The 23,516-nt window shown below is 36.1% G+C and overlaps 1 protein-coding gene across 1 annotated transcript; it reads left to right on the forward strand.

The window, feature by feature from the left end:
* The first annotated feature begins 466 nt into the window (after nucleotides 1-466).
* Nucleotides 467-22,363, forward strand: RBM44 (RNA binding motif protein 44). Its single transcript, XM_055291081.2, has 11 exons — nucleotides 467-764; nucleotides 855-877; nucleotides 1,253-1,337; nucleotides 2,953-3,067; nucleotides 3,804-3,932; nucleotides 6,767-6,849; nucleotides 6,953-7,026; nucleotides 8,742-9,027; nucleotides 14,122-14,267; nucleotides 14,403-14,548; nucleotides 21,954-22,363. The coding sequence occupies exons 2-10, from the start codon at nucleotides 858-860 to the stop codon at nucleotides 14,542-14,544; spliced, it is 1,080 nt and encodes a 359-aa protein (XP_055147056.1). The 5' UTR covers nucleotides 467-764; nucleotides 855-857; the 3' UTR covers nucleotides 14,545-14,548; nucleotides 21,954-22,363.
* The last annotated feature ends 1,153 nt before the right edge of the window (nucleotides 22,364-23,516 follow it).

Here is a 23,516-nt window from a genome sequence, read left to right on the forward strand (position 1 = left end):
CTAAGGGTAATAGAACCCTTGAGTTTCATGGAGGGGCCACAGTGCATGGTTGGCATGATGAATCCAGTGAAAACATAGATTTGTTGTTTCTTTATAAAGTTCAAGTAAGGATGAAGTTAGAGAGTTTTTGCATGACATGCTACCACACTTTCTCTGGCTTATGTGTCAAGAGTTGTTAGTACTGTCTTTAGAAAAACACATTTACTGTGGTTCATTTTTTTCTTTTACTCAGCATTTAAAAGAAAATATTTAGAGTTCTAGTAAAATTAGAACCAAGTGAGGTTGGGCAAGGTGGCTTGTGTCTGTAATCCCAGCACTTTGGGAAGCTGAGGCAGGAAAATCACTTAAGACCAAGAGTTGAAGACCAATGTGGGCAACATAATGAGACCCCTGTCTCTACATTTTTTTTACAAATTAGCTGGGCATTGTGGCACACATGTAGTCCTGGCAACTTGTGAGGCTGAGACAGGAGGATTGCTTGAGCCCAGGAGTTCAAGAACCAAGTGTATAATATAATATTAGTGTTAAATGGATGATTTGGGCCTAAATAATTTGTTTTGTGCACTCAACTTTTGAACAGGAATTTATCAAGTAATTCTGCTAAGAAGGAATTGGGATCAGCACTACTGTCTCTTTTGGGGAACTTAAAAGTTAGATATGTGACTTTGAAAGAAAAAATACACAAAGGCATACCACTGGAAGAGCTGCCCCCACTGTCACTAGAATCAAAATTATTATCTGCCTTCTCTACTTTTGCTTCCAGGGTATGTATATATGTTTTGGAAATAAAAAATTTTACTTCATTTAGACAAAACATTTTAAACAAATATTTTTTTCCTTTTCTCTCTTTCCAGCTAATGAAAAAAGAAACACATGTGTGAGTTATGGTTTCATCTGATTTATAATTCATTAGATCCTAAAAATTGCTTAATTCAGTTAACTTTAAACTTTGTTTTGTTCCCTATTTAGAACATTGATAAACGTTTTAATGAAGTGTTTATCTTTTTTCTTGACATTTAATATTGTACAAATGTATGGGGTACATGTAATATTTTGTTGCATGCATAGGATGTGTACTAATCAAGTTGATATTCAGGATATCCATCACCTTGTGTATTTGTCATTTCTGTGTGTTAGGAACTTTTCAAGTCCTCTCTTTTAGCTACTTTGAAATATACATTGTAATTAACTATAGTCACCTTACTCTGTTGTCAAACATTAGATCGTATTTCTTCTGAAATGTTCTTTTTAGCTTTTCAGAAGCAGATGCTGAACAAGATGATCAGAGGGCTCATGATGTTGATGTTTCTTCGAACCTAAAAAAGACACTCTCTCAAGTAAGCGTCCTTGAAAGTTCATCAATGCAAATCTTTAATTGTATGGTTTACGTAAAGTAAACCATAATTTTCAGAAACCCTGACATCCTTCTTCTCACTCAACTGGCTTACTTTGTGTACTACCATTTGACGGATATAACTGATTATAATGATATATTTATGTCAAATCCTGATCAAACAGATGTCAACCATATATGTTGAGTAGGGTGACCGTATAATTTACACACCAGGAGACTTTTGAGGTTGAAAGAGTGTAATGGTAATTCTCTACAACAGTCCGTATAAACCTGGACTGTCCTGGGCAAACAATAATTTAGTGCCATCATCATGTGAAGCCAGTGCAATTAAAACTAACATTTTGTACCTTCATCTCATGAGGTAACGTAATAATTCAGTCATTTTAGACAGGGAAAAGTTATAATTTCTTCTTTACTGAAATGATGAAAATCATTTTTAAATGCCTGGCATAGGTTTTCTTACTCTTTATTGTTCCCCCAAGAAAATGTTTGTCAGATGACAACCAAGAAGGAAGATTTAATCTATGTAAGAACACTCTGAAAATTACAAAGTGTTATGGAAACATTGGTTATAGTCTATTATTGAGCAAGGAGGCAATTGAATAGGAAGGCTGGGGTTTAGTCTACTTTTCTGACCTTGGTTTTAATCCTGAGGTTTCTTTATTTGAGTAATATTAATCCCCCAAGATGAATTCCAAAGTTAAAAGTGAAATACTTGATTGAGTAAAAGTAAATTACTTTAACATTGTCTATTCCATTGTTAAATTCTTTTTTTAAAAAAATCTCAGTTATCCACAAAGAATTAACAGGTCAAAAACTAGATTTTTATGTATTTAATGGTAGGAATGGTATAACCTGTTTATTTAGGGAGAACAATAAATTATTTTTTAAAGAACAAGATAAAGATATAATGTAGTTTTTTTATAATCTTGGTTTTGGCTACAAAACAATATTGATTTTAAGTTGAGATTTATTTTAAGTTGAGATTACATTTTAATTCCTGTCTCATTAAATTAACTGGTAATGCATGAAACTCAGTATAGTGTTTCTAAATTTCAGCTACTCATGTACCATCTTCACAATTTACTGTAGCCCTGTATTACCTATAATGTTACTTTGTCTTTAAATGATTCTCCTTTTTACATAAATTTAAATGTAAACAATAACTATTACATATAGGAAAGAAATATTGCTTCTCATAAATAAAAGATACACATAAGCATACACTAAATTAAATATATAACTGTTAAAGGTTAATGTGATAAATATTTGTGTATATATATGATATATAGACATACCTCCAAAAATTATCTCGATTACTTCTCATGTGTGTATGCCACACTTTGCCAAATAGTAGTGTTAGCACAGTCATTATACACAGACTGGATTCAAATTGTAATTCTGTTAACTGTGTAACATGAAGCAACAAGTTACTTAGATTCTGTTTTCTCACATGTCAGGTCAGGTTGATAATATTTTCCTTTCAGAGCCCTCATTACTGTAAAGGCTGAATAATGCCAGTGAAGAGTACCTGTCACATAGTAAGAGCATAATAATTATTTGCCCTTATTTATTGTTTTTATTATCTTAATCCTCAGATGCCTTTATCATCTGACAATAGTCATGCTACACAAAACATATCACCCAAGAAAGATGACTTTAAAAATGGTGATATAAATGCAGACTTTAGTCAACTGAAACTTGATGATAAAGGTTAGTATAAAAATGTGTTATCTTGTACAGTTTCTGGAAAACAAAATAAGGTTTAAAGTATTGGTAGTGTTTATTCGTTAAATAAAAATAAATTTTCTTAATTGACGGAAAGGCATCATTCTGATTATAAATGTCAAGTATGTTCTTATTATTGCTACTTAACATCTTTAAGGTTGCCTAATATAGCTGACAATGCTAAATAATAATATGGACTCTTATTCTTCTGGTTCATGTTTTTAGTATGAAAATTCTCTCTTGTATCTAATTTGTATCTCTGTAAATTGTGTGCATTTTTAGCACATGAAAAGAGATTATGATCATTCCAAAAGATTATTAATTTAATTGTAATGAAATAAAGGGCTGCAACACTGCCTAATTCTTTCAAAGATGTTTCATGTTATTGCATATATAAAGATAATATGTCGTTTTTCACTAAAGTACAGTTCAAAATGCCAAAAATTAAGGGCTTCAATAAGCTGGGAATAGTGTTTTAATTAAAGGAAAACTAAGGAACAGATCACTCAGACTGAAAGCAACTTTTTATTCAAGGACTGCTGAAAGTCTCTTCTCGAGAATCTTTTTGCTTGGTTCTCTTATTTTGCTAATATTTATCTTTAGATTTATACATAAAACTCTAGTAGTCATCATCATACTGATTCATCCATGGTTTTAAGATAACTTTTCAGTGTGTTGGACATTATATGTCATTCATAGCTCATTGTGTTTAATGTCTTAGACTGCAGACATTACCAAGAGATAAGTGAAGACTGGTCTGATGCTAAAGAGAACCTGACAGGAGTTGACATCTCAGGAACACAAGAAAATCAAATAGAACAAGACAAATGGAATTTGGATCTTACAGTAGGTTGGTTCTCAAGAATTTACTGAGAAATCCTAACCTAGATTATTTGTAAAATAGTGCTTACCTGCTTCTGGGTTGTGTTGGGCAACTGAGTTGTTTTAATATTTTATTCCTGTTTTGGCTTTTCTTTATAAATAAAAAAAAATGAGGAAATTGTTCAGTTGGAGGTCAGTTTTTTAAAGAGGAAAAAACTGCTAAAAGCTTAAATCCAAGATTTAGTTAACAGGTAGATACCCGCATTCTTCCTCTTGCTCGAGGCCAACATCAGCACTCCTGCAGGGCATCATTTTCCTCTTTCCAGGCGTGGGTACATGGTGAATAGGACCAGCTTCCCAGTTACCACCAGGCAACCAGTACTAATTTGTCAAATTGGTGTTGATGAAAACTATTTGCTTTCTCTTATTTCAATAATTTTAGGGATGTTTTCATTTTTAGATAGTCCTTAATTGCTTGAAATAGTTATAATTTTCTCTAGTACCTGTGATTATTGCCCTTCTGTCATTTCTAGTTAAGTTTATGCTACCTTTCCTAATTTTTTCTGTATCTTCTATGGATTTTTCTTTTATTTTCCATATCAGCATTGGTTTTATTGTTTTTTCCGGCTTGTCTAAATAATGCTTATTATGGTTTTTTTAATAAAATTTAAAAATATAGGAAAATTAAAATTAACTGGTTTCTCCAACCTGCAATAACCACTATGAATATTTTAATGACCATTTTTATGCATTTTCTTATGCATATATTTAATATACATATACAATTTAAAGTAAATAGTATTATATCATCTAGTTTTGGGGTTTTGTTGTTGTTGTTTGTTTGTTTTCTGAGACAGAGTCTCGCTCTGTCACCCAGGCTGGAGTGGGTGGCACTATCTTGGCTCATTGCAACCCTTCACCTCCCGGGTTCTCCTGCCTCAGCTTACAGGTGCCCGCTACCACACCTGGCTAATTTTTATATTTTTAGTTAGCGACAGGGTTTCACCAGGTTGGCCAGGCTGATCTTGAACTCCTGACCTCAAGTGATCCACCCACCTCGGCCTCCTGAAGTGCTGGGATTAGAGGCATGAGTCACTGCACCCAGCCCCGTATCATCTAGTTTTATTCTGTTTTTTCTTCCCTTGCATTAGTTTTCTTCATATCACATATCACAATACTGTATGGTTTGCTTACTTGATATATTGACTGCCTTCCCATTCTCTCAGTAGCCCAGTGAGCTCAGGGATTTTTATGTGTTTTGTTTACTGCCTATCTCCAGTGCCAGGTACAGCATGCAGCCCATTGGATATCCATTAGCTATTTTGTGTTGAAGTAGTGAAAGGTGAGGTGATGGGTATAATGTATGTTTTCTTATTCTTATTTACCCCTTTTTACTGTACTGTAGCTCATTATTCCCTCCTCACTCCAATGTAAAAATATAAAGGTAGGTGGTTTTGCTATTTTCTCTATAGAATACATCATGATTCAAAGAGATTAACAAATGAAATAAGTTAATGAAGGTTAGGTATTATTACCTCAAGATGACAAACTCTGCCTGGATTCCAACACCGCTGCTTACTATATTTGTGACCTAAACTCCTGAGACCTCAGCATCCTTATCTGCAAAATGAAAATAATAATAGCTACCTTGTGGAGTGGTTGTGAGAATTACATGAGATGATGTGTATAAAGTGCTTGCCATATTGCCTGGAGCATCAGAAACACTGGATAAGTGTTAGGCTACTCTTATATATTATTTATTGTTATTTAATAAAAAAATAAAATTTCCACATCTCCCATTACTATATACAAATTATAAAGCATATAAATAAAAGCTACTTTAAGGATTCATTCAGCAAATATTTGTGTACTTCCTATGTGCCAGGTATGGGATTTGCTAGTAATTTGAATCCCCATTCAGTGGATCCTTTTTGGTTTCAGGTTCTTTTCACAATGGAGACTATGAAAACGTACTCTTAAGAATTTTGAAATTTTTTATCAAGAAAAAAATTTATCTATAATCCTAGTGTTTGTAATTTGGAAAATCATGCTGTCTAACTCAAGTTGTCTCCCCCCTTTTTTGTGTGCCCTTACCATTATTACAAGCTATATATTATAATACCTGCTATTGATCCTTGTCCAATTAAAAGGTTTTGTTGGTGTGATGTTTCCCCAGCAAGGGAATGTGCATAATGAGAGCTCTCAGACCACTAGCTCTAGCCAGCATTAACACTAGGGAGTTAAGATCCTGTGTGTGTCCAGTGTTCTAGATAGCACTTCTCTGAACCAAAGACAAAGACAATCAACTGCAGATTGAAAATATTTTTTAAAAGCCTGTACTAAACATGTACAGACTTTTTGGGAGGCTCATTATTCGCTAAACAATACAGTATAACAAGTATTTACATAGTATTTACATTGTATTAGGTATTATAACTAATCTAGAGATGATTTAAAGTACACAGAAGGATGTGTGTAGGTTATATGCAAATACTGTGCCATTTTACATAAGGGACTTGAGCATCCTTGGGGTGTTCTAGAACCAGTCCCCCAAGGATACTGAGGGACAACAATTAAAGTAATTGAGTACTTTGTTTAGATGTAATTTATCCATTTTTGAGCTACAAGAGACTTAACTAACCCAGCCTCTTTAGTTTTTAAGATGATGTGATTAAGGCCCAGAAATTTTAAAACTACATTGCAGGCTCTTAGTCCTCAGTCTAGAAGTGCTGATGGTTACTGATAACTTTATAATAAACTTTGGGTTAGTAGAAAGGAAACAGAAAATATTTAAGTGTTCACATTTTCTCTGAAACGTATCAGTACAATAAAGATCATTTCTGTTACATGTTTTTCTCTAAGCAGAAATGGAGAATGTTGAACCCTCACAAAGAGATAAAGGTTATTTGATACATGTTGGTGGCCTCTGCCCTTCAGTATCTGAGGTATACCAGGATTATTTTTTTGAGCTTCATTTTCAAATTTATTAGTTGTTCATATTTGTTGTTTTTTTCTACCTTTCACAAACTTTTATTTCTCTTCTTTTAGGCCGATTTAAGGTCTCATTTCCAAAAATACCAAGTTTCTGAAATTTCAATTTATGAGTCTTCTACTAATTACAGGTGTGTTTCCCAACTTTAATCAACGTGCATTATTATGTGTCTGCTGTTTGCCAAAGGTTCTATACCAGATATCAGCCACAGTGGTGATAAAGTCAAGGGTTATTCTCACAGGGTTTCACAGGCCAGGAAAGGGGACACATGGACAAATAGCTGCAATCTTGAGTTGATACTATTCTTAACCAGATCTTTTTTTTTTCATTATACTTTATAACTTGTTAATGGTATACAGGAGAGTTATTGATTTTTGTATACTTTATCTTGCTACATGCCACTTCATAGGGGAAGTAGAGCACATTAGGTAAAAGAACGGCTTCCAGAAATAGATAACATTGGTTCAATTCTCAGCTCTGTCAGCAACTTGGTTAATAAACTTAGGCAAGTTACTTAACCTTTCTGTACCTCAGCCTCTTTGTCTATAAAGTGAGGATAATAATACTACCTTCACAGCATTGCTGTGAAACTGTTACAAGTAAAATATGTGAAACACTAGGAATAAAGCCTGGCACATAGTAGGTGCTCAGAAAATGGTATTTCATTTCACTGTTTCTGATTTCAATTACTTTTTAGTTGACACTTTTTATATATTTTAGGTAGACAGCTACCTCATTTACATGTAGTCAGTTTGAGTATGTATGTTGCTACTTTCTGTTTTGTGACATTGCCAGATCATTCAAAAGTATTAAATAACAATGACAATAGCTTAGTGGAAGTTTTTTTACTGTTTTATCATTAAAAGTGATAGCTGTTTATTTCAGATATAAAATTTTTATCAATTAAGAAAGGATCCTATTTGTAGTTGGGGTTGCAATTTATTAAAAATTTGTGTCTTAAATGAAGTCATATAATTGTAAGATAATTGTTCAGCTGTAATTATTTGACCTGTTGATATGATGTTAATACATTTTATTAAAGTAGTATTGTAATCCTAGGAGTATTACTTGATGTGAAAACTCTTTTAGTATCTTGTTGAATACTTTTTAAAAACTATGTTTTTTTCTTACTTGAAGTATTTTGCATTCTGTGTAGAAATTTAGAAAGTACAGTTAAATGCAAAACTACAAGGAGTTTATAAAAATGTATCCATAGTCCCATCATTTGAAAACAGCCACTCTTCCCAGGATTTGGTATATATCCTTCCATTGACATTGTCTAGGGCTGATGATTTTATAGGAATAGCTATTGCCCAACTTTCTTGTACATATAATTAAAATTCTGATTAGATTTTCCAACTCTTTGTTTTCGTCTGTGTATTTCCCCACTACAAGGACATAAAGATACACTTTTGCATGTTCTGCTAAATATTTAAAATTTTGCCTATCACATTTAAGCCTTTAAGTTATCTGAAGTTTACATTTATACATAGGGATTAGTTTTAGGTTTTTAAGTTATGGATAACCAGTTGTCCCCAGACCACTAATCTCTACAACTCTATCATACATTAGCTTCACAAATATTTTACATTAGATTTTAATATGAAATTAATAGGAGATAATGTGTAAGAAATACTTTTCTTCTATTTCCCATCTTTAACTTGGTTTTTATTTAGTTATCCTAAATAAATATTCTTCTTAATCCCAAGGTAAGTACAGCAGCCTTTTTATTTTTAAAAGCAGTTACTCTTGTGAAAAATGTATTTGCATCAGTAGTTGCAAAATTAAGTTTGATGTAATTTGAAGTCATTAACAACCTTTTGGTTTTCTGCTCTTATGTTTTAGATATGCATCTCTTGCTTTTACAAAAAACAGCGATGCAAAGATAGCTGTGAAAGAAATGAATGGGATAGAAATAAATGGAAAGTCAGTAAATGTGCGGCATGTTAAAATTCTTGGAGAATATACATCACCACTTTCCTCCAAAAATGGGAATAGAATTAGTTCAAATAATTTAGAGAAAAGCACCAACAAACAAACCCACTCAGCCTTCTCCATTTCTAGATTGCCCAGAACTAGGCCACGGCAGCTGGGTTCTGAGCAAGACAGTGAGGTTTTCCCTTCCAACCAGGTTAGTGTTTTTGATAGATCCCTTAAATGGTCTTTGTACGTCATATTGCTGTAAGTAGCTTTGTAAAATAAATAACTTCATTTGTTATGCAGTATTGAAATGGGAATGACAGCATTAATCTGAATTGTTTTTAACCTTGAATCCACCTTAACCTGCTTTTGTACAACTCCAGTTGTTCCTGGGGGGAAATCTAGATCTTTGTAGACCAAGCTAACGAAAAACTCATTTTAACTAGGCTCTTTGCCAATCCTTCGCAGTCTTTTTATTACTACTCTATAAGTAACTAATTATAATTTCATCTTTATTTTTCTTTCTTAGCTAACCTTATCTCATAATTGTTAAAACCATAAAATGTAGTCATTGTATTTTCATATATTCTCATGTCTCTCTTATTGAGGTAAACACCCTGTGAAAAGTGGTAACGTTTGCTTTGTTCAGTCTTTTCTCTCCACTGCTCAACAAATTGCCTGGAGTCCCATAGGCATTCCACAGATTTTTTTTTTTTTAATTACGCACAGTAAAATTCAATACTTTTTGGTGCCTATAGCTTTAGACAAATGCATATAGGCAAGTCATCACCACAATCAAGATTCAAAACAGTTCCATCACTCCAAAAAATTATCTTGTGCTCTGATCTGTTTCCTATTCTTAAAACTTGACCTTTTTCAGAATGTTATATAAATGAAATTATACTATATAGCCCTGTTAGCCTGGCTTCTTTCATTGAATGCATTTGAGATTGATCCATGTTGTTGTGTATACTGGCATTTTATTCCTGCTTATGTTGTGTCCTTTTTTTTCAGTTTATTTTATTATTGAGTTTTGATTTTTTAATATTCTGATTTTAAGTCCTTTACCAGATAGGTGATTTGCAAATAATTTTTCTCACTTCGTGCCTTGTCTTTTCATTCCCTTAATAGTGTCTTTCTCAGAACAGGGATTTTTTTTAGTATTTATGAAGTATAATTTATTAATTTTTTCATTTATAATGTATGCTTTTAGTGTTGAAGCTAAGAAATCTTAGCATAATCCAAGGTCACAGAGATTTTGAGTTAATTTTTATATATTGTTTCAGGTATTTGTTGAGGTAATTATTGTTTACTTACATTTATTTCTGTTTTGCATATGGAATAGTTCCAGCATCATTTGTTAAAAAGATGATCCTATTTCTGTTGAACCACCTTTGCACCTTGGTCAAAAATCAATTGACCATGTTTGTGTGAGTCTATTTCTAGACTGGAACTGTTTCGTTGAACTGCCTCTTTCCACCCATAGTACACTGTCTTCATTACTGTAGCTTCATAGTAAGTTTTGAAATCAGGTGGGATGAGTCCTCTAACTTTATTCTTTTTCAGAGTTATTGTAACTATTTTGTCTCTTTGCCTTGCTGTATACTTTTATAATTCACCTATCTGCAAAAAAAAAAAAAAAAAAAAAAATCCTACTTGGATTTTTGCTGGGATTATTTTGAATCCATAGATCAGCACAAGAATAAATACTTGTTGAATAAATGTATCTAATTTTTTCCCTTAATAAAATAAAGGGATCTCTTCTAACTGTGTCCTTTATCCAGTCCTTTCCTCATTCCTGGAGTTATCCCATTCCTTTTCTATACTATTAGCAACTCCACTTCCACTCACAGACCTTCGCCTCTACTCGAAGTCAGGCATAGCCCTTCCTAATCCTGACAGGATTTTCACTTGACTTTGCATTCCTTTAACTTTACCATCCTTATTTGTCCTTTTTTTTGTTTTGTTTTGTTTTTGGGTTTGTTTCTGTTTTTGTTTTTGTTTGTTTTGTTTTGTTTTCTTGAGACGGAGTCTCACTCTGTCACCCAGGCTGGAGTGCAGTGGCGCAATCTCAGTTCACTGCAACTTCTGCCTCCTGGGTTCAAGCAATTCTCCTGCCTCAGCCTCCTGAGTAGCTGGGATTATAGGAACCTACTACCTTGCCTGGCTAATTTTTTTGTGTTTTTAGTACACGTGGGTTTTCACCATGTTGGCCAGGCTCATCTTGAATTCCTGACCTCAAGTCATCTGCTCGCCTCGGCCTCCCAAAATGCTGGGATTACTGGCCTGAGCCACCACACCCAGCCTGTCCTATGTTTTTATTGCCAAACTTCTCAATCAAGTAGGTTATATTCAATGTCTGTTTCTTTGCTTCTCTTTTGTCCTGATAATCTGACTTCAGTCTCTAAAATTTTACCTAAACGGCCCTTTTCATAAGGCACTAGTGACCTTTTATTTGTCTTTCCCTCGTCTGCCTTCCTCTTTACTACTTTACCTGTTTGACACTGTTCATCCCTTTCTTGAAACTTTTCCTTTCATTTCAGTGACCTTTCATGTGTGGGATTGATTTGTTTGGTACATAGCCTCAATCTACAGCAGGAAAGAAGGAAACAAAGTGCAGTGAAGCTGCATGGGGCCCTGAGCTGGAGGTTTGGGAACTGTGGCTCTCCCATTCCTCTCTCGTGTAGTACATGTGGTCTCCTGCCTCTGCTCTCCCTGTGTTCATTCCCCTTATTCCCCTCTCTCTGCACACTGCTTTTCTCTGCTCATGACTGCTTTCTTCCCCCATTTGGCTTTGTTTTGCTTGATTCTAACTCTGTATTTTCAATTCAAGTCCCTGTGATTTGAGTAATTTATTTGCTTCATATTCTAATTTCAGTCTTTTTTTTTTTTTTTTTTTTTTTTTTTTTTGAGACGGAGTCTCGCTGTCGCCCAGGCTGGAGTGCAGTGGCGCGATCTCGGCTCACTGCAGGCTCCGCCCCCCGGGGTTCACGCCATTCTCCTGCCTCAGCCTCCCGAGTAGCTGGGACTACAGGCACCCGCCACCTCGCCCAGCTAATTTTTTGTATTTTTAGTGAAGGGCGACAGGCTAGTCAGAGACGACACTGGTGGCAGCCAAGAGATCTTTATTGGAGAGGTAGAGGTCAGGTCGCGTGGGGGAGAGAGAGAAGAGAAGAGAGAGAGAGCTGCTGGTGTGCTGGGTTTTATATCCCTTGGGCCTATGTGGGTCGGGCCCAAGGGAAGGCGGGAGATGCTTCTTCCTGATTGGCCCTCCTTTGGCGGGTTCAGACAGTGCCCCGTCAAGGAGGGGAGAAGAACCCGGAACCGGTGCCATTAAGGTACCCCTGTTACCTAACATTTAGTAGAGACGGGGTTTCACTGTGTTAGCCAGGATGGTCTCGATCTCCTGACCTTGTGATCCACCCACCTCGGCCTCCCAAAGTGCTGGGATTACAGGCGTGAGCCACCGCGCCCGGCCTTTTTTGAGACAGGATCTCACTCTGTCACCCAGGCTGGAGTGCAGTGGCACAACCACAGCTCACTGTAGCCTTGAAGTCCTGGGCTCAAGCAATCCTCCCACCTCAGCCTCCCAAGTAGCTGGGACTGCAGGTGTGTCATCATGCCCCCAGCTAATTTTTGTATTTTTCTGTAGAGACCAGGTCGTGCTATGTTGCCCAGGCTGGTCTCAAACTCCTGTCCTCAAGTGATCCTTCCACCTTGGCCTCCCAAAGTGCTGGGATTACAGGTGTGAGCCACCACACCCTGCTAATTCCACATGCTTTAGACAGGAAATTGAATTGATCCAGGCTGTGATTTTGATGTTCATTAGCTCAGGCAGCAACACTCTTGGTCCTGTCAGCTGTGGCAGTGGGCCATGGGGTTGGGAGAGGGACGTTATAAAGAGGGCCGCACAGGCTGTTGGTAGGAGTATGTGGATAGGGAAGCTCCTGTAACCATCTTTGTTAAACTATTCTCCAAGTTCTCTTTCCTTTCTGGCAATTTCTTGTTCCCTTGTTCTTTTTCTGATTCTCAACATTTATTTATTCTATTCATTTAGAAAATATTGATTGTCTACAGTGAGAAGCAGAATCGTGGTGATTAATAAAAACTCTTAGATTCATTATCTGGCTCTGCCACTTACTCACCATGTGACTCTGGAAAACTAACCTAACCTTTCCATTTCTGAGCTTCCTTATCTTAAAATGGAGTTGAGAGCCATTACCTCACAAATGTTGATGAGCTTAAATAAGCTTAATAGAGAAAAATTTTTAGAACAGTGCCTAATGGAAGATGTACCCAGAAAATATTAGCTGTTGTTGTTATTACTTACCAATAATTTGGCTTCTTTCTTGGAGAGCACTTAACTTCAACTGTCACTTAAACTATTGTATCGCAAACTTTTTATTTATTAAACAGATAGTTATTACATACCAACTGTGTACACTATTTTAGGCACTGGGAAAGCAACAATGAACAAAACAGACAAAAATCTGTACTCTTAAGGAGCTAAAATCTAGTGAGGGAGATAAGGCAATAAGCAAGTGAAAGATACAATGTTCCGATGTGAAAGGTCCAGTATATTATGTGTCTTGCCCTGACTTTTCATCGAGGCTTTAAAGTCTTAGTCCTTCCTTTGTTGAACTTTTATGGGATTTACAGTGGTTTTCTACAATTTATAGCCTACTTGCATTGTTAACAGTAACTAATTGGTCATTTTAATTTTGTCTCTTCACAAATGGAGAGGGCTCTGTTTTATATCACTATAGTTTTTCCCCCACAGCATATAATGCACTTCTGGGCATATAATTTGTATTCATTACATACAGCATATAGTAAATACGATGTAAAATATCTCTAATTACTGTGTAGCCTTTCTTAGGTTGGTTAAGAGAATTAAGCCTTAATGCCCTAAGCCTAAAACATTTATTTAATGAATGAATCTCTCTCCTGTGCATCCAAAATGAAACTAGTTATGTCCTATCTTTGGGAGAATTGAGAAAGTAGTTACATCATTTTCTGTGTTCTACGGTTCAGATGAGGAATCTGGTTGAGAAAGGCTTATTTAGACATAGCCTCCTATAGTTTATCAGTAAGAAAAAATGGTGGGTACGTTTTGTACTACATGGCCCTGAAACACAGCTCAAGTAAATGCAATTGGTACAAACAATCCCAAGTTAAAGTAAATTTTTAAGGAATTTTTATTTTATTATTTTAATTTTCAAATACATTATTGCTGAATAAGCTGTATTATCTTTATGTAATGGTCCTTACTGATTTTAAGAAAACTTTTTAAATGCTTATTTAGTGTGTCAAGAAGAATTGTAAGCAGATTGAATCTGCTAAATTATTACCTGATACACCTGTTCAATTCATACCTCCAAATACATTGAACCTTCGTAGCTTTACCAAGATCATAAAGAGACTGGCTGAACTGCATCCAGAAGTCAGCAGGTAATAACCAAAATTATATTTTAACTGCTTTAAAACTTTTGTGTAAAAATATAGTTCAAGTTAATAACTTAGATATATTCAGAATGTGTTCCTTTGGAAAAGACAAATACTCATGTATGTTTTCCTTTTGCATAGAGACTATATTATAAATACACTTCAGGAAGTGAGAATAAGACATAAAGGTGTTCTGAATGGCTTATCTATTAATACTATCGTGGAGATGACTTCATCTCTTCTGAAAAACTCTGCTTCCAGTTGGGAATTCAAAAAACAATAAAGAGGTAAAGTAATCATATTCTTTCATATTTGAATATTACTTAAAATTTATAAGCTATTGATTTCATTTTCTTTTTACATAAAAAACATTAAATTTAAAATAATAATATAATCACAAAATAATATGAAGTTTTAAAACAAGCATACTGTAATTAGTTAACTACTAATGCAAAACTAATTACCCTGAAATTGACTGACTTAAACAACACTCATAAACTCACAGTTTGCAGATCAGGATTCAGGAGTGACTTAGCCAGGTGGTTTTAGCTCAGGGTTTTTCATGTTGCAGTCAAGATGTTGGCCTGGACTGTAGTCATTCAGAGGCTTCCCTGAGACCAGAGGATCTGCTACTCAGGGGGCTCATTCACATGCCTGTTGGCAAGAGGCCTCAGTTCCTCACCACATAGGCCCTTCCATAAGGCTCTTCAAATGTCTTTGCATCATGGCAGCTGGCTTCCCCTAAGCAAGAGAGAGAGAGAGCAAGATGGAAGCTGCATTGTCTTGTATTATCTACCCTCAGTAGTCGCAGATACTGCAATTTTTACATACCGAAGGTTTGTGGCAACCCTGCATCAAGCAAGTCTATCAGCACCATTTTTCCAACAATGTTTACCCACTTTGTATCTGTGTCACATTTTGGTAATTCATACAACATTTCAAACTTTTTTGTGACGCCTGTATGGTGATTGTGATCAGTGATCTTTGTTACTATTGTAATTATTTTGGGGCACTTTGAACTGCACCCATATAAAACAGCAAATTTTATAAATGTGTGTGTTCTGACCACTCCACTCACTGGCTGTTTCCCCATCTCTTTCCCTGTCTTTGGTCTTCCCTATTCCTTGAGACACAATATTGAAATTAGGCCAACTGATAACCCTACAATGGCCTGTAAGTATTCCAGGGAAAGAAAGAGTCACATTAAATGACTCTTAAATAAAAGAAAGAGCTCACTTTGAATCGAAAGCTAGAAATGATTAAGCTTAGTGAGGAAGGCATGTCAAAAGCCAAGACAGGCTGAAAACTGGGCCTTTTGTACCAGTTAGCCACGTGGTTCATTGTTGTGAAGCCAATGAGGAAAAGCTATTGATGGGGATTACAAGTGCTACTCCAGTGGACACGAGAATGATAACAAAGTGAAACAACCTTATTGCTGATATGGTGAAAATTTTAGTAGTCTATGTAGAAGATCATAGCAGCCACAACATTGCCTTAAGCCAAAGCCTAATTCAGAGCAAGGACCTCTTTTCCATTATTTGAAGGTGATGAGAGAGGGGAGGACTGAGGAAGAAAAGTGTGAAGCTAACAGAGGGTTGGTTAGTTCATGAGGTTTAAAGAAATAAGCCATCTTTTTTTTTTTTTTTTTTCTGAGATTTTGGTGCACCCATCGCCCAAGCCCTGAGCAGTGTACACTATACCCAACATATAGTCTTCTATCCTTCACCCCACTCCCACCCTTTCCCTCAGTCCCCAAAGTCCAATGTATCATTCTAAGAAGTCGTCTTTCTAACAAAAGTGCAATGTGAAGCAGCAAATGCTGATGTAGAAGCTGTAGCAAGATGCCCAGAAGATCTAGGTTAGATAATTGATGACGGTAGCCACACTAAACAGCAGATTTTCAGTGTAGAAGAAACAGCCATCTACTGAAAGAAGATGCCATCTGGGACTTTCACAGCTTGAGAGGAAAAGTCAATTCCTAGCTTCAAAGGACAGGCACACTCTCTTGTTAGGGGCTAATGCAGCTGTTGACTTTAAGTTCAAGCTGATACTCATTTACCGTTCTGAAAATTCAAGGGCTCTTAGGAATTACACTAAATCTACTCTGCCTCCACTCTGTGAATGGAACAACAAAGCCTGGATGACAACACATCTGTTTATAGCATGGAGGTTTTTTGAGTTTTGTTCTTTTTTTAGAGATAGGGTCTTGCTATCACCTAGGCTGGAGTGCAGTGACACAATCATAGCTCACTGCAACCCTAAACTCCTGGACTCAAAAGATCCTCCTGCCTCAGTCTCCTAAGTGCTGGAACTACAGTAGGTGCACGCCACCATACCCTGCTACTTTCTTTTTAAATTTCAACCTTTCAGCCGGGCACAATGGCTCACGCCTGTAATCCCAGCACTTTGGGAGGCCGAGGCAGGCAGATCACAAGGTCAAGAGATCGAGACCATCCTGGCCAACATGGTGAAACCCCGTCTCTACTAAAAATACAAAAATTAGCTGGGCGTGGTGGCGTGCGCCTATAGTCCCAGCTATTCGGGAGGCTGAGGCAAGAGAATCACTTGAACCTGGGAGGCAGAGGTTGCAGTGAGCTGAGATCGCGCCACTGCACTCCAGCCTGGTGACAGAGCAAGACTCCATCTCAAAAAAAAAAAAAAAAAAAAATTAAACCTTTTGTAGAGATAGGGTCTCACCTATGTTGCCCAGGCTGGTCTCATATTCCTGGCCTTAAGCAATTCTCCCACTTTAGCCTCCCAAAGTGCTAGGGATTACAGGCATGAGCCACTGAGCCCAGCCTGCAGCATAGTTTACTGAATCCCTGGACTCAAGCAGTCCTCCTGACTCAGCCTCCCTCAGTAGCTGGGATTACAGGCACATACCACCATGCCAGGATAATTTTGTTTGTTTGTTTGTTTTAGAGGTTGGGTCTTACCATGTTACCCAGGCTGGTTTACTGAATCTTTTAAGCTCACCATTGAGACCTACTGCTCAGAAAAAAAATATTTCTTTTATAGCTCATTGACAATGCACTTAGTCACCAAGAACTCTGATGGAGATGTAGAAGGAAATTAATGGGGTTTTTTTATGCCTGCTAACACAACATCCATTCTGCAGCCCATGGATCAAGGAGTAATTTTGACTCAAGTCTTAAATATTTAAGAAATACATTTCATAAGGTTATAGCTGTCATAGCTGATTCTCTAATGGATCTGGGCAAAGTAAATTGAAAACTTTATGGAAAAGTGTCACCATTCTAGATGCCATTAAGAATATTTATTATTCATGAGAGGAGGTAAAAATATCAATATTCACAAGAGTTTGGAAGAAGTTGAATGCAACTCATGTATGACTTTAAGGGGTTCAAGACTTCAGTGGAGGAAGTAACTGCTGATGTGGTAGATATAGCAGGACAATTCAAATTAGAGTGGAGCCTGAAGATGTGACTGAATTGCTGCAACCTCATGATAAAATTTGAATAGATGAGAAGTTCCTTATTGTGGATAAGCAAAGAAAGTGCTTTCTTTTTTTATTATTTGTTATTTTTGTAGAGATGGGATCTTGTTATTTTTCCCAGGCTGGTCTCAAACTGCTGACCTCAAGCAGTTCTCCCACTCAGCCTCCCAAAGTGCTGGAATTCCAGGTGTGAGCCACTGTGCCCAGCCCAGAAAATGCTTTCTTGAGATGCAGTCTACTACTGGTGAACGTGCTGTGAACATTGTTGAAATAACAACAGAGGATTTGGAACAGTACATAAACTTAGGTGATAAAGCAGTGGCAAAGTTTGAGAGTGTTTTAAAAAAAAGTTTAAGGAAATTGACTCCAATTTTGAAAGAAGTCCTACTCTGGGTAAAATGCTATCATACAGAATCTCAAGCTACAGAGAAATCTTTTGTGAATGAAAGAGTCAGTTGATGCAGCAAACTTCACTGTTGTCTTATTTTAAGAAGTTGCCACAGCCACTCCAGCCTTCAGTATGGCATGAGTACATCAGAGAAAAACTGCTTGAAAAATTAAAGCCTATAAGAACTATAAAGCAGCTGGAGGGAGAAAGTTTACCTTAAGAGTGCAACAGTTAGATTCACAGCTGACTCTCAACAGAAGTCACCAAATAATTCTCCAAGCCCAAAGCTCTAGACCCAGGAAAAGAGCCTTCACAAATAAATATAAAATAACTAATTATCATGCAAATAAAAAAACTAAGATAATTTGTTACTTTAGAAGAAGCCCTACTCTAAAGAAAATACCAGAATGTTCTCTGGGAAAAAAGTGATTTTAAATGAAAGGTCAGAGATACAGGAGAAATGAAGATAAACGAAGAGTAAATATGTGGTAGATCTCAATCAATATTGGCTGTAGAAAAAAAAATGATGTTTTATAGGTTCTAATATAATTAAAATACATGACAATACTAATACATAAGTTGAGGGGATTAAGTATTCTTACTATTCTAAACACCTTGCAGTTTGGGAAGAGTAAGATGTTCTGTGTTGGGGGTACTCAAGACCACCCCAAGCTTCATTATATGCTAGGAGGACTCACATAACTCAGTATATAGAGGTATTCATGGCTATGATTTATTACAGCAACAAAATATGAAGCAAAATCAGCAAAGAGAAAAGGTACATAAGGTGAAGTTTGGAGGAAACAGGTTTCCAAAAGTCCTTTTCCAGTGGAATCACACAAGATGTGCTTAATTTCAATGAATTGTGACACCTATAAAATGTTGTCTACCAGGGAAGCTCATTAAAGACTCAGTGCCCAAGGATTTTACTGGGGGTTGGTCATGTAGTTGCCCTCTGCCTAGCACATACTGTAGCTCCAGGCTGTCAGGGAGCAGCAATTCAATATAAATCACATTGTTTGTATAGCAGTTTTAGTATAGTGAGGTACTCATCACTTCTGGAAATGGTGGGAACCCCCACCCCAAAGTCCCAAGTTCCTAGATACCAGCCAGGGACCAACCTTGCAAGCAGGTCTTTCTAAGGATGGCAGTCTCAGGCCTGCTACATTAACTCTCTTTCTACATATGTGCCAGTTGATATCAGAACAAAGAATCCATGTTGTAAATCTGGGGGCAACTACTAAAAGAACAATTTTCTTTTTTCGGGTTGGGAGAAGGGTTTGTTTTTGTTTTTTGTTTTTTGTTTTGAGATGGAGTCACTCAGTCACCCAGGCTGGAGTACAGTGGCACGATCTCAGCTCACTGCAACCTTCACCTCCCAGGTTCAAGCGATTCTGCCTCAGCCTCCCAAGTAGCTGAGACTACAGTCACGTGCCAACACGCCCATCTAATTTTTGTGTTTGTAGTAGAGACGGGGTTTCACCATGTTGGCCAGGATGGTCTCGATCTCTTGACCTTGTGATCCGCCCGCCTCGGCCTCCCAAAGTGTTAGGATTACAGACATGAGCCACCGCGCCTGGCCCCTAAAAGAACAATTTTCAAAAGCGTGCAGAAAGTGAAGTTGGACCTTTACCTTATACCATATCCAAAAATCAACTAAAATGAATCAACAGCTTAAACATAAGAGTTAAAATTATAAAACTCTTAGAAGAAAACGGTGGAAAACTTTTGCAGTATTGGATTTAGCACTGATTTGGATATGACAACAAAAGCATGGACAACAAAAGAAGATACATGTATTAGATTTCATCAAAATCAAAAACTTGAACATCAAAGGACACTATCAAAAGGGTGAAAAGGCAGCCCATAGAATGAGAAAATATTTATAAATCATATATCTGATAAGGGGTTAATACCCAGAATAGGCTGGGGAGGGGGTGGCTCACGCCGGTAATCCCAACACTTTGGGAGGCAGGCAAATCGCTTGAGGCCAGGAATTCAAAACCAGCCCGGGCAACATGGTGAAGCCCCATCTCCACAAAAAATATGAAAATTAGCCGAGCATGATAGCACCTACCTATAGTCCCAGCTACTGAGGTGGCCGAAGTGAAGGATCCCTTGAGCCTGGGAGGCAGAAGTTTCAGTGAGCTGAGATTACACCGCGGCACTCTAGCCTGGGTGATAGAGCAAGACTCTGTCTCAAAAACAAAAACAAAAACAAAACGGCTCATAGACCAATGGAACAGAATAGAAAACTCAGAAAATGATGCACAATTGTAACAATCTGATCTTCAACGAAGTCAACAAAAACAAGCAATGGAGAAAGGACTCCCTATTCAATAAATGGTGCTGGGATAACTGGTTAGCCATATGCAGAAGACTGAAACTAGACCCCTTCCTTATACCATATACAAAAATCAACTCAACATGGATTAAAGACTTAAGTGTACAGCCTAAAACTTATAAAAACCCTTGAAGAAAACCTAAGAATTACCATTCTGGACAGTAGGACAATTACATTCTGACCAAGATTTCATGATGAAGATGCCAAAAGCAATTACAACAAAAACAAAAATTGACAAATGGGACCTAATTAAACTAAAGAGCTTGTGCACAGCAAAAGAAGCTATCAACAGAGTAAACAGATAACCCACAGAATATGAGAAAATATTTGCAAACTATGTATCTGACAAAGGTCTAATATCCAGAATCTGTAAGGAACTTAATAACAAGAAAAAAATAACCCCATTAAAAAATGGGTGAAGGACATGAACAGACATTTGTCTCAAAAGAATACATTCACATGGCCAACAAGCATATGAAAAAATGCTCAGTATCACTAATCATTGGAGAAATGCAAGTCAAAACCACAAGATACCATCTTATACCACTCAGAATAGCTATTACTAATAAAGTCAAAAAATAACAGATGCTAACAAGGTTGTAGAGAAAAGGGAATGCCTATGCACTGTTGGTGGGAATGTAAATTAGTTCAGTCATTATGGAAAGTAGTTTGGTGATTTCTCAAAGAACTTAAGACAGAACTACCATTCGGGCCAGCAATCCCATTGTTGAGTATATGTCCAAAGGAATGTAACTCATTGTACCATAAAGACACATGCATGTGTATATTTACCACAGCACTATTGACAATAGCAGAGACATGAAATCAACCTAAATGCCCATCTGTGGTAGACTGGATAAAGATAAGTGTATGTATACACCATGGAGTACTATGCAGCCATAAAAAAGAATGAGATGATGTGCTTTGCAGCAATATGGATAGAGCTAGAGGCCGTTATCCTAAGCAAACTAATGCAGGAACAGAAAACCAAATACCACATGTTCTCACTTATAAATGGGAGCTAAACTTTGAGTACACATGGACAAAGAAGGGAACAGCAGATACTGCAGCCTACTTAAGGGTAGACGGTAGGAGGAGGGTGAGGATCAAAAATCTACCTATCTGGTACCACGCTTATTACCTGGATGATGAAATAATCTATACACTAAACCCCGCAACATGTAATTTATCTATATCGATATAATGAACCTGCACATATGCCCCTGAAACTAAAACAGAAGTTTAAAATAAAATATCTTATTTTTCTTTATTAAAATAAAATAAAATGAGAGGCATGCGAAAGAAATATTAGAGTTAAAATGATTGCTAGATACAAAGACAATATACAAAAATTAATTGCAATTCTCACTATCCATGATGTAAGAAAAATGAAATTTGTTAAAAGATATTCTGGTACCATTAGAAACAATCAAGTGCCTAGGAATGTATTTAACAAAAGATACTCAATAATCATTGTTGATTTCTCCTTTCTTTTGATTCTAGAACTTCCTTGGAAAGTGTGTTTCCTCCTTCAGAGAATGTTCTACAGCACTTAGGAAAAAGTAGTAATAACAAGATGATGTAATTAAATAGGCTCTATAAATGGGCTAAGCTGTTAAAATATTCTGCTTTATATCCCTCCTTTAAAAATCTAGCAACAGTTGTCTATACAATATTAAGATCTTCTCTATATATTTAAAGTTAAAATATAATTTTAATGTTTTTAAATTTTTTATTTCAATTTTGTTACTTAGAACATCAAGGTGCATATTTGTGATCTAAAGAAATTGTCTTGTCCATTTTGAAAACCTTTATTAAGTCACTTTTAAAATGTATTGACCAAGAAGGAGGTTTGTTGTTACATCAATGTTTGTGAAATGATTTCCATACATAAAAAATGTAATTTACCTGAACTTTGTCTTAAGACTCTTACATTGGATTATAGGACAACAGATAAATAAACTGTATAGATACATTCAGTATCATACAACATTTTGGAATGTGTATGCTTTCAGGCTTCCAAGATACTGTCATGATACATTTCGTGCATTTTTATGACTTCAGTATAAAACATTCAGGTGTGTTAGCCTTCACTGGGAAGGGTAAACTTGTATGTGCTTTGGTAAAGTACTTAAATTCCAATGTTCTCTATAGTGCTTGCATTCATTTTGTGAAAAGTTCTGTTGTATTGTTAGAACAATTTTCAAAGGCTAATTTTATGCCTTATCTGATAGAAATATAGAATAGATGGTTCTTTAATGGCTTACTTTTTAAAAGTAATATAATATTTAAGTTGCATTTTTATTAATAGTAAGATTAACATTTAGGTCTGCATTTTCTTTAAATGTTTTAAATGTTTATAGCATTCAATGTTTAGTTGATTTTACTTGACTAAAAATCAGCCCTTTAACGTTTATATTTGATGTATTTATATTTAATAAAGGCATCTAATCTTTAGTACCACTGTCAATTTAATGCTTTCTTCAGGTTCAGTGGCATTTTCTTTTTTGTTTTTCCAGAATAACAAATATTCTTTATTTATTTTGTTTTATTTATTTTAATTGCCAGATAGTAGTTGTACATATTCATGGGGCACGTAGTAATGTTTTCATATATATAATGTATTTTAATCAAATCAGAGTAGTTAGCATATTTATCATCTCAAACATTTATCATTTGTTTGTCTTGGGAACATTCAATATCCTACTTGTAGCTATTTGAAATTATATGTTATGGTTAACTATAGCCATCCTATAGTGGTACAGAAAGCTAGAACTCATTCCTCCTATGTAGCTGTGATTTTGTATCCTTAAACAAATGTCCCCCTATCTTCCCCTTCCCAGTCTTTAGTATCCTTTGTTCTACATTTTATTTCTATGATATCAACTTTTCTTTAGCTTCCACATGAGTAAGAAATACAGTGTTTAACTTTCTGTCCCTGGCTTATTTCACTTAACATAATGTCTGCTAGTTCCATCCATTGCCACAAATGACAGGATTCATTCTTTTTTATGGCCGAATAGTATTCCATTGTGTATATGTACCACATTTTATTTATCCATTCAT

Source organism: Symphalangus syndactylus, chromosome 8, assembly GCF_028878055.3.
Source record: "Symphalangus syndactylus isolate Jambi chromosome 8, NHGRI_mSymSyn1-v2.1_pri, whole genome shotgun sequence".
Classification (NCBI taxonomy): domain Eukaryota; kingdom Metazoa; phylum Chordata; class Mammalia; order Primates; family Hylobatidae; genus Symphalangus; species Symphalangus syndactylus.